Genomic DNA, 12764 nt, shown 5'->3' on the forward strand with positions numbered 1-12764 from the left:
ATTTCCATGATATATATATGAAATCGATACATCAAAATTAGAAATTCTAGAATCTTAACTATTCATTTCATTGTTTATCCTCCGAGAAAGTTTGAGAGATATTTTTAATAATTTGCTTAATGTTAGAAAACTTAAATCTGAAATTTTGTAACTTCAGTTATAAAACCTTTTAAACTTTAAAATTAGCAAGTGAAAGAAGAATATTTACATCTACAACTCTAGGTGTAAAATAAAAATTTAGATCCATTTAAGACTCATTTCTTAAAAGTATGGTAATAATTGAAGTTGAAAATTGACTACAAGCCGTGGCACAAAAGTTTTCTAACAAATGACTTGAACTTTAAATGGGAACTATATATGTTTAGATATGACTTTTTGAATAATTCAAATGCATTAATGTTTGTTCTTATAGCAGTTACGAGTAAGCACATGAAAGGAGTAAACGACGGTTAGAAACAAAGGCCAGAAGTGATTTTAATGAATAACTTTCCAATTATAGATAATAATAAAAAAAACTTAAATATGATATACTCCCTCCTCAAGTATTTTCTTTAATTAAGGTAGATTAAAATCTTAATTCCGAAAATAGGATATATTAAAACTTTATTTTTAAGTAAAAATATTTTGGTCCAATTGGATTTCATGTCAGCATTATACAACATGACAGCGTCTCCTTTCTTTAAATCGTTTTCCTCCCAGCAATCTCAGATGAGAAGCACCAAAACCAGTTTCATCATTTAAGATTTTCTAAATAAAATAAAAAGTCATTCAACTTCAAATTGGGGGAAAGAGAATAAGGAATCTGAATCTAAAATTAGTAAAACAAGAAAAAAGAAAGAGGTTATAAAATGAAAATTGCAGAGGTTTTTTTTTTTTTTTTTAAATACAAATGAAAAACGAATTTGGTGATTTCATAATCATAATTTGTTGAGATTCTGAATTTTTTTTTTATAGATTGATTTTGAAAAAATGAAGAATAAGAGAGATTATTTTGACAAAATTTTAGTAAATATATTTTAAGATTTTGGGGATATGAATAATAATAAAAAAAAAAAGGCAAAACAAACCTTGAATGTGGTGCACTATAAAAACTGCGGGAGATTTCAATACGCACCGTAGGAAGTCCTCATGGAGGCTACTCTTGTCCTCATTTTCAGTTTCTTGACACAAAAGACCAGAGCTGAAAACGGAGGGTCAAACTCTCCCATTTGTCTCTCAACTCTATATGCATCACCAACTAGAAAAATCTCAATTCCCAAAGAAAAGAACAAAAAGAAAACAGGGATTTGGTCGTTTATTTCAACCGTTGAATCCACGTTTTACTTAAAATGTAGAGAAATGAGAATCTGGCGAGTACAAAAATAAAACGCTTTCCTGACTCTCCAATAGATCTATAGTTCTATATATCACCGCCTGGCAAGAATATGAATGGGTTTAGATCTCTTGGTCGTGGTTTATTGATATGGTGAAATATTAAGCAGAATGAGCATGTATATAGAATCTAAGTGATGCATTAATTGTCATCCATCTACGGATTAACGTGGGCAAGTTGGAGTCTGGGGAAACCCAGTTCGGCACTATTTTGCAGCTTTTGCAAATCTTACCGCAGATTTTCCAGGTCAAACAAATCTTACCGCAGATATGGGTTTACCTAATAATTTAAATTTCTAACGCACGTGTTTATATAAACCTATATGTATAAGATTATGTACAAAGATAACTTTAATTAGTGAAAAATGATATCATATATTAACAGTAAAAAATTAAAAAATTAATATAGGGAGATTAATTAAAAGTTCAAATTTATTTAACGAAGGAATACATAGTGTTGTGGAGCTTGGTCATATAGGGAGATTGCAACAAGGAAATAAAACTAATATAGGAAGTACATTGAATTTAAATTTGATAATTTATGTATTTAAATTGTGTCTGTTTAATATTAAGTACATGTGAAATATAAAATTTATTATATTATAATTTATGTCAATAAATTAAATTTTAGATATATTTTTTAATTTTTACTAAATCATATAAATTTTTATCAATTTTAAATTTTAAAATTTTATATTATTTTTATATTATCTCATCTTACCATATCTAATTAAAATCATCACATCTAATAATACCTAGTTGAATAAGCCGTGTAATGGTAGCTTCCTTCCAAATTGAACTATATGGCTTACTTGGGCTACACGCTGCATAATCAGTCATCTTTTTCCTAAATAAAAGAGTATTTAAGTCAGCCTAGCTTTTTATGGTGAAAGATTCTGGCGGGCACTTTTGAGAAAAGAAAAAACAAAAAACCTTCAAAGACAATGACAAAAAATATTGGCAGGTAAGACGGTATGTCAAGCTGGTCTTTGACTTTGAGTGGATAAGAATGGGAATAATCAAAGCGACTGGACTTCTTCTTCATCGCCTGGTACCATTAATTAATTGAGCCACGTGTCTACAACAGATGTCAGCCTACCGAAAGTTCGGAACATTTTTACGGCAACTTTTTACTTCTGTTAATTTGCAGAAAAGAAGTACAATTTTTTATGCAAAGTAAATATAAAATTCACATTAATTATGTTTCGTACAAATATATATGTCAAATGATTAAGAAAATATCTTAAAGGCCAAGATGAAAGAGACAAATTAAAAGAATTTATTTTTGAAATTGAAACAATTTTTTTTTTCAAAAAAATATTAAAATAAATATGATAATAATAATAAAATATATATCAATTCTCGTAAAATAAATTTAAAATCTTGTAATAACTTAAAAACAAGTTATGAAAAATTTAAATATAATAAATGATAAAAATAAATATAATAAAATATTATTTTAAGGTAAATAGATAAATTGATAGTGTACAATTTAAATTCGTTACTTTTCTTCAATTATTAGAATTAATTTTTATTACAGTTATTAGGTAAAGAATATAAGCTCAATGAGATACAATAACTTAATCTAAAAATAAAATGACTAAGGAAATATATTTATTAAAATAAGATGTGACATAATTATGCTAAAATTTTTTTTTAATATTGATATTTATAAAATAGGTAAAAACAAGTTCAAACTAAGTAATCCAGAGTATTCTTTTTATTTGTTAGATGAACAAAATAAGTGAAATTGAATTTATATATATATTTTTTCAATTTACATGTTAACTTGATTTATCTTTTTTATTTTTTTTAAATTTTATTATTTTTTCAAATTCTCATAAAATATCATAATCTCATTCTAAAATAGATAAATTATGATTTTATTATATAGAAATCTCATCGGACTTACAAATTAAAACATTAACCCGAAAAGGTAAAGCCAAAACCTGTTTTATACCATAAAACTCTCTATGTAAGAGATATGGTTACTGTTTCTCATCTGGCAATTATCACCAATCTTTAATATTAGGCTATTTTAATTTAAATGACTTTTGGAAGAAGAATTTGGTTTTTATGTATTTGCAGAATTTTTTGGGTTAATGTTTTATAATCGGGGATTGTAATTAAGAATTTTTTTAGTTAACATACTAAATTTCTATTACTCTTTTTTTTTTTTTTTTTTTTTTAAGTTTGGAACTTAACAGCAGTGAGAATGTGCAGTTTAGCCAAAATGAGAAACGAAAGTGCGTTATTTCAAGTGATCGATTAGGTCGATGGGGCACCAAGACAGAAAGGCACAATTCGCGGACAAAGAATTCCGTTCAAATAAACCAAAATGACTTTTGTTCATGCTAATGAAGTTACACACACACGCACATATATATATATATATATATATAATCTTCTTTACCTAAAGTAGATGGATCTTTTTGGTCTGAAACAATAATGGGAACACAACATATATGTACATACATGGGCCTTTTTGTCTGAAAACAATGAGAACAGAACATGTATATGCATACATATATGTTCTATTCTCATTGTTGTTTCCGGACAAAAAAAAATATCTTAGGTAAAAACAAAATTATAAATATATATATATTTTTTCTCTGCTCTTCGAGGTGGCGTATGATGGACGAAAGCCAATCGCGCGAGACGTTTGATGAATCGTCTGTTAGACGGCCACAGTCGTACGATTTCAAGCTTAACGGCAATGTCATCCCAAGACGGTGACGCCGCAGTTTAGCAATTTTTTGGTATTTGTTATGTATTTTCAATTTTAAATCAATCCAATATTCATATTAATCTAATTAAAATATAATTTTCATTAATATATATTAAATTTTTTAAAATTTTATTGTTATCAAATAAGTAACAAGTATTTTACTTTAGTTAAAATTTGACACTATATGCATGATTACATTAATAAAACATGAAATTTATGTATTGTTGGATTAACAAAATAAAAATCATATAACAAAATGTTAAATTAAAATAATTTTATAACCATATTTCGGTTTATAATTATATTCTTACACTATAAAATCATTATTCTTTTATGATTCAGGGACACCTTATCTTTCTGAAAAGGCTTTCATTTTTCTTTTGGTCAAACTAAAAAAAAAGAAAAGAAAAAAGAAGAAAGAAAAAGCCATTATAAAGAATGTTCTTAGTGAACAAGTAATTGTCCGAACTGTCGAAGTCTATTGTTCACCACCCCTCTCCTCATTCCTCACCGCAGCCGGCGTCACTTAATCAGCAGCAAATTTTTGAGGTTAGTCTTAAAAACTACCGATTCTCAGTTATCTGTACGAGTTTATTAGATTGTTGCATATTACTTGCAAGTTTCACCCTTATTTTCTCTCTTTTAGTTTGGAATCTTCCAATAAAATAGTTTTTTTTTCTCTTTAAATTATGACGTGCAGAGACAGAGAAAAAATGAAGAATTTCATGGGTACAAGAAAAGAAACTGGACCCAAAGTTTCCCGAAAGAAACACCGCAGATCAAGGAAACCCAAGTTTGAGGTATAGTTTCAATAAATTTATAGGAAAATTCTTGGCCTTTTCAAGCTCTGAATATATACTTCTTTTGTTCTTCGCTTTATTTGGTTTTTTGTTTTCATTTCTATTTTAGGTTGGCAAACCAAAGCAAGTTGATGATAAGAAGAAAAAGGATAAGAAAAAGAGGCAGAAACTGAGTACCCGTATCGCCAAGCTGGGGCTGGAAGAGTTTCCGTTGATATTGGCTGAAATTAGGGAAAGCAATCGCCAGTTGAAAGAGCGGATCTCTGAGATCGACGCATACATCCTTGATAAGGTTGATACTTGGGATGTTGAAGATAAAATAGGGGTTTTGACCATTTGAAATATCTGGTTGGTTTTGCCCTAAACTTTAACAGTTCACAATCAGTTTGTTATCTGAAATATTATCTGATGGAATTCAATTTTTCTAGGGATCTTATTTATGAAGCAGATGCAATTGAATAAAAGAAGACAAGAACAAACAGCTTTGACAGCTTAGGGTTTCTGTATTCGTGTGTTTTATCTACCTATCAAGAACTGAATTGGTGTGTTTTGGGATTTAAAGACAATTCTGTTTGGTTTTTTTTTTTTTTTTTTATTTCATCTGAATAACTTAATCTGTTCCACTTTGTGCTATCATTTAATCATAATTTCTGATTCTGGTGATTCATCCTTGCTACTTGTTTCAGTGCTATTCATTCTTTTTATTGTTAATTTGGATAAGGTTTCTCTAAATACAAGAAATTATTTTGAAAACAGTTGTATAACTGTTGATTGATTAACAAGTTCAACATGGCATTTCCTAAGATCTTCGTCATAACACCATTTAGCCAGAAATTATTGCAGAAGAAAATGCTTTTACTATTTCAAAATTTTATGGCACTTTAATTCTACAAGTTCTCTCATTCTTAATATTTTGCATTAATTCATTTAACAGATCAATATTATATAGCTTTTTCTACCAATTAAAAACTTCAAAATTGTTAAGTTTTACAGGCCTTGTTGCCTTACATGCTTCTACATAAGGTTTTGGTAAATATTTAGACAAAATAGAGAAAATTTACTCATGTACTATGTATATTATCTATATGCATCAGATACACCCAAACCACTTCAGTAATTTTACAGTATTAATGTAAGAAGTATCACACAACTTATTCTTTCAAATAATGGTATGTGAAAAGGAATTCCTATTAATTATCTATTTATATTTACATGATACAAACAAATACGAATTCCTATTAATTATCTATTTATAAACAAACAAACTTACCTATCAAAAATTATTTTTCTCTTAGAACTCTTCTCTTGCAAGTCTTTTTATCTATCAAGTAATATCTAATCAATCCCAAATAAATCTCTTTTGAGATTTGAGTCATTATTTCCAACAGAACCTCTTTCCATTCATAATAATCTTGATGAGGGATTTATTTAGTATAGAAAGCAATAGACACTGAGACCTAAATCTAGAAAGTGATGCCTTTTTAGTTTTGAAATTTTCAGACAATATCTTTGTCTTTTTATTGGATTGTTTTGAAAAAAAATCCTTCTTTAATGAAAAATTTTATGATATACATGGAAAGCACTCTTATTTAATTCCTTGGCTGATGAAAAATTTTATGCTATTGATGCTACCTACAAATTGACCTCTAATTTGCCACTAAACTCGTATCACCCTTGGTAAAGCTTTAAGGATGGAAGCAAAAGACTTTGTCACTAGGACGAAAGAAGGTTTTAATAAAAGTTGTTGCATGTGCAATCCCCACTTACACAATGTCCTATTACGAATTTCCAAAAAAGACATGTGAGGAGTTGAACTCTATGATGGCAAAGTTTTGGTGGGGGCAAGGGGGTAATGACAATAAAATACATTGACAAAGTTAGGATAGGCTTCCAAAACCAAAATGGATGGTGGTATGGGGTTTAAGGATTTGGAAATATTCAACCAAACGTTGTTGGCAAAACAAAGCTGGAAAATGTTGCAAAACCCAAATGCACTATAGGTAAGGATCTTCAAAGGGATCTACTTCCCTCAAAGTCCAATTCTAGAGGCTACAAAAAGAGCAAAAGCATCATGGGTGTGGAGCAGCATGCTTTCAAGCATGGATTATCTTAAGGAAAATCTAATGTGGCAAGTAGGGAATGGGTAGAATATTGAGATATGGAAAGATTGTTAGATTCCTAGATTTAAAGGAAAAAAGCTACAGCTTTTAAAATCAAGGGATAGAAGAGTGCCAGTGAAAATGGGGGAATTGATAAAATACAAAAAAAAAAAAAGAATAGAGCTTGGAAAGTATTGAACCATGGATAAATGGGGATAAGAAAAATGCTATTAAGGAAGTTCTTATAAAAGGCCAAAATTGTAAAGATGAAATTGTATGGGCAGATGAGAATAAAAAGGAGTATACAGTAAGATCAGGGTATAGAATACTAAAAAAAGTGACAAATCTTAGACAAGGAACAAGACCCTTGAGCTTATATGTGGTTGATGAGAAAGTTTGGAAAGTTGTATGAGACTAATAGCTCCGAGTAAAATCAAAGTGTTTTTATGAAAAGTTTGTATAGATGCAATTCCAACAAATTATAATTTTTTTTTACTTAACCAACCTTTTTATTAATTTGGTTTAAGAAGTACAATTCACTACTCCCTACCCTTCATAAAGATCTCGCTACAAGATTGTTATATCGCCCTCTATCTATTACTTACAATGAATATATATAATTAGTATTACAGCCAAGCCAAAAATAACTCTAAGGATTCAACACCCATTTTGGCCAATGAGTCAGCAAATCCATTAGCCTCTCTATGGACATGCACAAAGTCCACCCGTCTAACTTTTTCTCTAAACATCTTGATCTCTTCCATTTCTTTCCACTGTGTCCACGACCTTGCTATCTTATTTAGCATTAAGTTATCTCCATTTTAGAGTTAGTCCATATGATTAGCGCATGTTCATTATGCCATGAAGAATTTAACAACACTTGCAGTGCTCTTTTAATTGCCAACTCTACCCACATTAGGTCTTGTATATCTAAAAGGCCATAAAACATGTTTTTTATATTACCTAATGCCTCTCTAAGCAACCCATCGCAACCCACAGGACCTGGATTGCTCTTAGTAGCTCCGTTAACATTAAACTTCAAACCATTACCTCTTGGGCATTCCCATTAAACCCCAAATTTTGGCTTTTAATTGTCCTTCCCTAGTATATTGAACCATGGGTTTCACCCACCACTTCGTTTCTTTTGTTTTTCCCCCTTCTTCCATAGCTTTGATCCAAAACAAAATCCTTAGTTTCACAAAAAATAAAATATCTTCCACTTTCCAGTTTTTGTTTTGAAAACTAGTTTCATTTCTTGCCAGCCAAATTGACTAGGCTTTTATTTCACATATTGCTAGCCATATTTTTTTTATAGTACCCCTAAAAGGAGCACCCATACAATGATTCAACATATCCTCTATATCCCCTTCTATCACCCAGTGTAGACATCTTATTTTATCTTGAGTTTAAAATTTATTTTTATTTTATTTATAGTTTATTTATCTTTTCAGTTTAATAAAAAAATATTTTATCGTGAGAAAAATGGGTGTTATTAGAATTAAAGTTAGATTTAATTTGTAGAGGATAAATTTTAGTTTCATGATAATACAAAATTCTAATTAAAGATGAAATCACAGTCAATTAAAAACTCCTTTAAGTGTTCCTATAAATTAACCTATAAATCAGTAGAGGGATACACAACAATTCATAAAAAATAAAATTCAAGCCAAAATCAATCTCCTTAAATCTTTGTTACAAGTTCTTTCTACCTTATTCACTACCACCATCGAAAGACCAAGCACTACTAGATTTATTAACAAAACCAACAAGCCATTCCCATACTACCATTGCCATAATCATCGATAGAAACCGATAGAATCAGTTTCATCAAGGAAAAAATGATCAAGGTTAAAATGATTCTAAAAACAAAATACAACAATCTCAAAATAAAACCAATCTTAATCTGGGAATCAGTAAGGACGACACAATTAGAAATTCAAAACCTAAGTTAGGAAAAATAGTTACAGAAACAAGTCGAGCACCAATAACAATCTCAGAAAACACAAAAATTATAAAGTTTGCAAAAATGCTTGTCCTAGCAATGGAGCGCCAACGATGGTCTATGGTGGAGATGCTGTTTAAAAATCGAAACGGTAGGAAAGGAGAACAAAGGATGGTGTGCAACATATTCAAAAATCAGTTTGATCATATAGCGAAAAAAAGCTGAAATAATGGAAAAAGTTATAGTTTGTAGCTCTAGATCCAGGGCTTTTGAAGAGGATTTGCAAAAATTTGAGCCTATATCCAATATGAGGAGATAAGGGTAAACTATTTGGTGAAATTTGGAAGCCAATCAATGCAATGAGTAGTGGCCGAAGGCGACTAAGTGAGTGGCAGTGACGATGATATGACACCGTCGGATTTTGAAAATTTGAAGAACACGGTGAGCATGTTCTTGGTTCTTGAATTTTTTGGTAAACTTTTTGTAAAGAGAGAGGAAGAGAAAAAATAAGGTAGACAGAAAGAGCAAATGAAAATCTAAAGGAGAAAACAAAATTTTGAGCTTTTATATATGGATTAAATGACGTCATTTTTCCCCTTAAAAAAACCCCCAGGATCCATGTGTTTTGTTATACTTGACCCAGTTTGTTCTGCCTAACTTGGTATCCGACTCTATTGTTGAGTTGTGAAATGAAGCCAAACCAAGCCAAGCTATGTCTCTCGAGCTATTCTTGTGCCTGCAACCGAGTTGTGATACCAAGCCAAGCCGAGCTAGTTTCCTGTTTTTAGTTTTTTTTTCACTATTATTTATTTTAGTTTATTTATTTACTTATTTGATCGTTTATTTATTTTTAAAAGGTCTTACATGATTAAATTTTTTAATAGAATTAGAGAAAGTTATTTTAGAAAGAATAATTATAAACAAATATAAAATATAAAACATAAATAAGGTTAATAAAATTTTGGGAATAACTTAAAAATTATCAAATAATGAAATTCTTAGAATTTTCAAATGATAAATTTTTTAAATTTAACTCAAATGGTAGAATAATTTAGATGAAATTTTAATGAAAGTGATTGTATTCTTTTCCAAATAAAAAATAAAAGATTAAAATATAAATTAAAATTTAGTGAAAATATTTGATAATTATTTAAGGATGAAATCTTAAGAAAAATCACAAATGGTTGAACTTTCATAAGATTTTTAGGTGAAAGGTTTTTTTCTAAATTCACTCTAAATGATGAAAAAATCTAAATGAGACTTCAAAAAATAAGTCATATTATTTTCTTTTCAAAGATTAAGATATTAACAAGAGTTTAGATTCTAAATAGACCAAAATGGTGAAAAATTCAGAAATAGATAAAAAATTTTCTAAATAAACCCAAATGGTCAAAAATTTAAAAATAAAACTTGTAAAATAATAATAAATTTCAAGGATAATATTCTTAGTAATCACAAATTAATGATTATTTAAGAAATTTCTAGGTGAAAAAATATTTTTAATTTTAGCCCAAATGATGGAAGAATTAGATATATTTTCAATAAAATAAAAAATAAAAATTTTGATCAAGCTTTTCGACAATGGATACTTTTCAAGAAAACAAATTGGATTCTTGAATACTTTTAAAGTGAAGAAGTATTTTTAAGAATTCTACCTGATTGATGAAGAAATCTTAGAAGTCATTTTCAATATTTAAACAATAAAATAAAGACCATTAAAACCAAGATAATTGTTAGGATAATTTAAAATTAAATGGTATTATCTTGGGATGGACGTTATGGGAGTGCTATACCCTTTTTCATATGTAATCGAACTCCCAAACTTAATTTTATTCAGAAAGTCAAAGCCTATTCCTTAGGGACCTCTAGTCAAACTTAGGAGCTCTTTAAAAAAATAAATTTATTATATTGCTAATTATACCTTAATAAAAGATTAATGTCGAGTCTTCTTGTTAAGTATAATTATAGATTTATGAATCTATACGTTATAACAGTTTAACGACTCCACTGAGGTTCCGAGAGTTAGGACATTAATTAGTTTTGAATTATCCTAATTTTTTAAATTTGTTTGCCTAGTCTTAAATTATTGATTTTTTGTTTGTATTCTTTGACTTGGCTTATGAAAATGGTGAATAAAAATATATGTATTCTTTCACACACACTATTATATGTATTTATATTACATGAGCTCTATACCTAGACTTCGTCCCTCTTAGGAAGGAGTAAAGTACCTACGCTCTTGTAAGATGATAATCTCCACAATAGCTAGCGAAATACTCCCACTCAAATTGAATCATTTCCGTTGGTAGCGTATGATGGATGAGGATTTGAATGCCTTATTACTCTATGATGGACAATGATGTAAAAAACAATTTAGGAACCTTTAGTGGTCAAATCACTTAGCCCTACATATAATCTACACTTAAGAAGCTAACTTTAGGATAGAGCTATTCCTATCCGTTAATGAATATAACCTTAGTTAAGACATATGAGTGAACTTTTTTAGCTTTATTTTATCTATTATTTATTGTTAAGATGTATTTTGTGTGTTGTATTTTAATCTAGCATCATTAACATATTGTATTTTAATCTCTTATCACTAACATATGTATTCACCTATGCATCATACATGCATTCATAAATCATTATGCATACATATATGTGTTTATGAATCATAGTTTGTTATGTCAAGTATTCAATGCATTTATACATTCCTACATATAGGATTATTAAAAAAGTTAGGTTAAAAAGCTTTTTCGCATACACATTTAGTAATAGAGCATGCTAATTGTGGTATAAGGTTCAAAGATAGCTCTACCATTTAAGAACCCAGTTCAACCCGTTCACCATCAATATAATACTAGAGCTCTAGCAAGGCAAATGGAACAAGAAAATGCAAATCGTCTAAAAAAAAAGAAAGCCTAAGAAAAACTTAAAGGGAAGTTGAGTAAAATTTTAAAAACTTTAAACAAGTTGAACAAAAGGAAAGCCATAGAAGAAGATGCCAGCCCATAAAACCATCTGTCATAAGATGTTATTGATCATTTTTATCTTTCTAATTATGGGTCGCATCAAGCCCAGTCCACATAAGATGCACTATTCAGCAATTCACATACCCTATAGGATATATATACCTTAGAATGCCATTAACTTCAAATCCAAGATATTACCAGAGTTATGTAAATCCTATCTTTACTAAGAAAACAATAGAACCAATTCAGGTTCCTGATCTAGATAATCTAAAAGAAAAACAAAAATTAAAAACAAAAATGGTCAAGTCGTTGGAGGACTCAATAGCTAAGAAAAAGATAAATATGCTTGAAGAAAGATTGCAAGCAGTGGAAGGAAATAATTTTTATGATTTCATAAATGCTACTAGGCTTTGTTTAGTTTTAGATGTCATTATTTCTTCAAAATTTAAAGTACCAGAGTTCAAAAAATATGATGGTACAAAATGTCTAATGACCTACATTATTATATATTATCGAAAAATGATTGCTTATGCTAATAATGAAAAGCTGCTAATACATGTATTCTAAGACAACCTTACTGACTTTACTGCTAAATGGTATGTGCAACTGGATAAGACCCACATTCATTCCTGGAGCAAAATGACCCGTAACTTCATTAGTCAATACTGGTATATAATAGATCTAGCTCTTGATCACTGTTTCTTATAGAATGAATATGACAAATTATTTAAGGAGTATGCTTAGAGGTGGAGGAATATAGCTACTCAAGTTTAACCACTTTTGACTAAGAAAGAAACTACGATGCGATTTGTAAGTACCTTTAAAGCTCCCTAATATGAGAAAATGATAGGA

General features: G+C 29.2%; 1 protein-coding gene across 1 annotated transcript; it reads left to right on the forward strand.

Moving 5' to 3' along the window:
- The first annotated feature begins 4441 nt into the window (after positions 1-4441).
- LOC111276642 (uncharacterized) lies at positions 4442-5562 on the forward strand. The gene is made up of 4 exons (XM_089754613.1): positions 4442-4648; positions 4800-4899; positions 5009-5247; positions 5328-5562. The coding sequence occupies exons 2-3, from the start codon at positions 4813-4815 to the stop codon at positions 5237-5239; spliced, it is 318 nt and encodes a 105-aa protein (XP_089610739.1). The 5' UTR covers positions 4442-4648; positions 4800-4812; the 3' UTR covers positions 5240-5247; positions 5328-5562.
- Positions 5563-12764: the final 7202 nt, after the last annotated feature.

Source organism: Durio zibethinus, chromosome 25 (assembly GCF_047325235.1).
Source record: "Durio zibethinus cultivar Kanyao isolate XHJ-2024 chromosome 25, ASM4732523v1, whole genome shotgun sequence".
Classification (NCBI taxonomy): domain Eukaryota; kingdom Viridiplantae; phylum Streptophyta; class Magnoliopsida; order Malvales; family Malvaceae; genus Durio; species Durio zibethinus.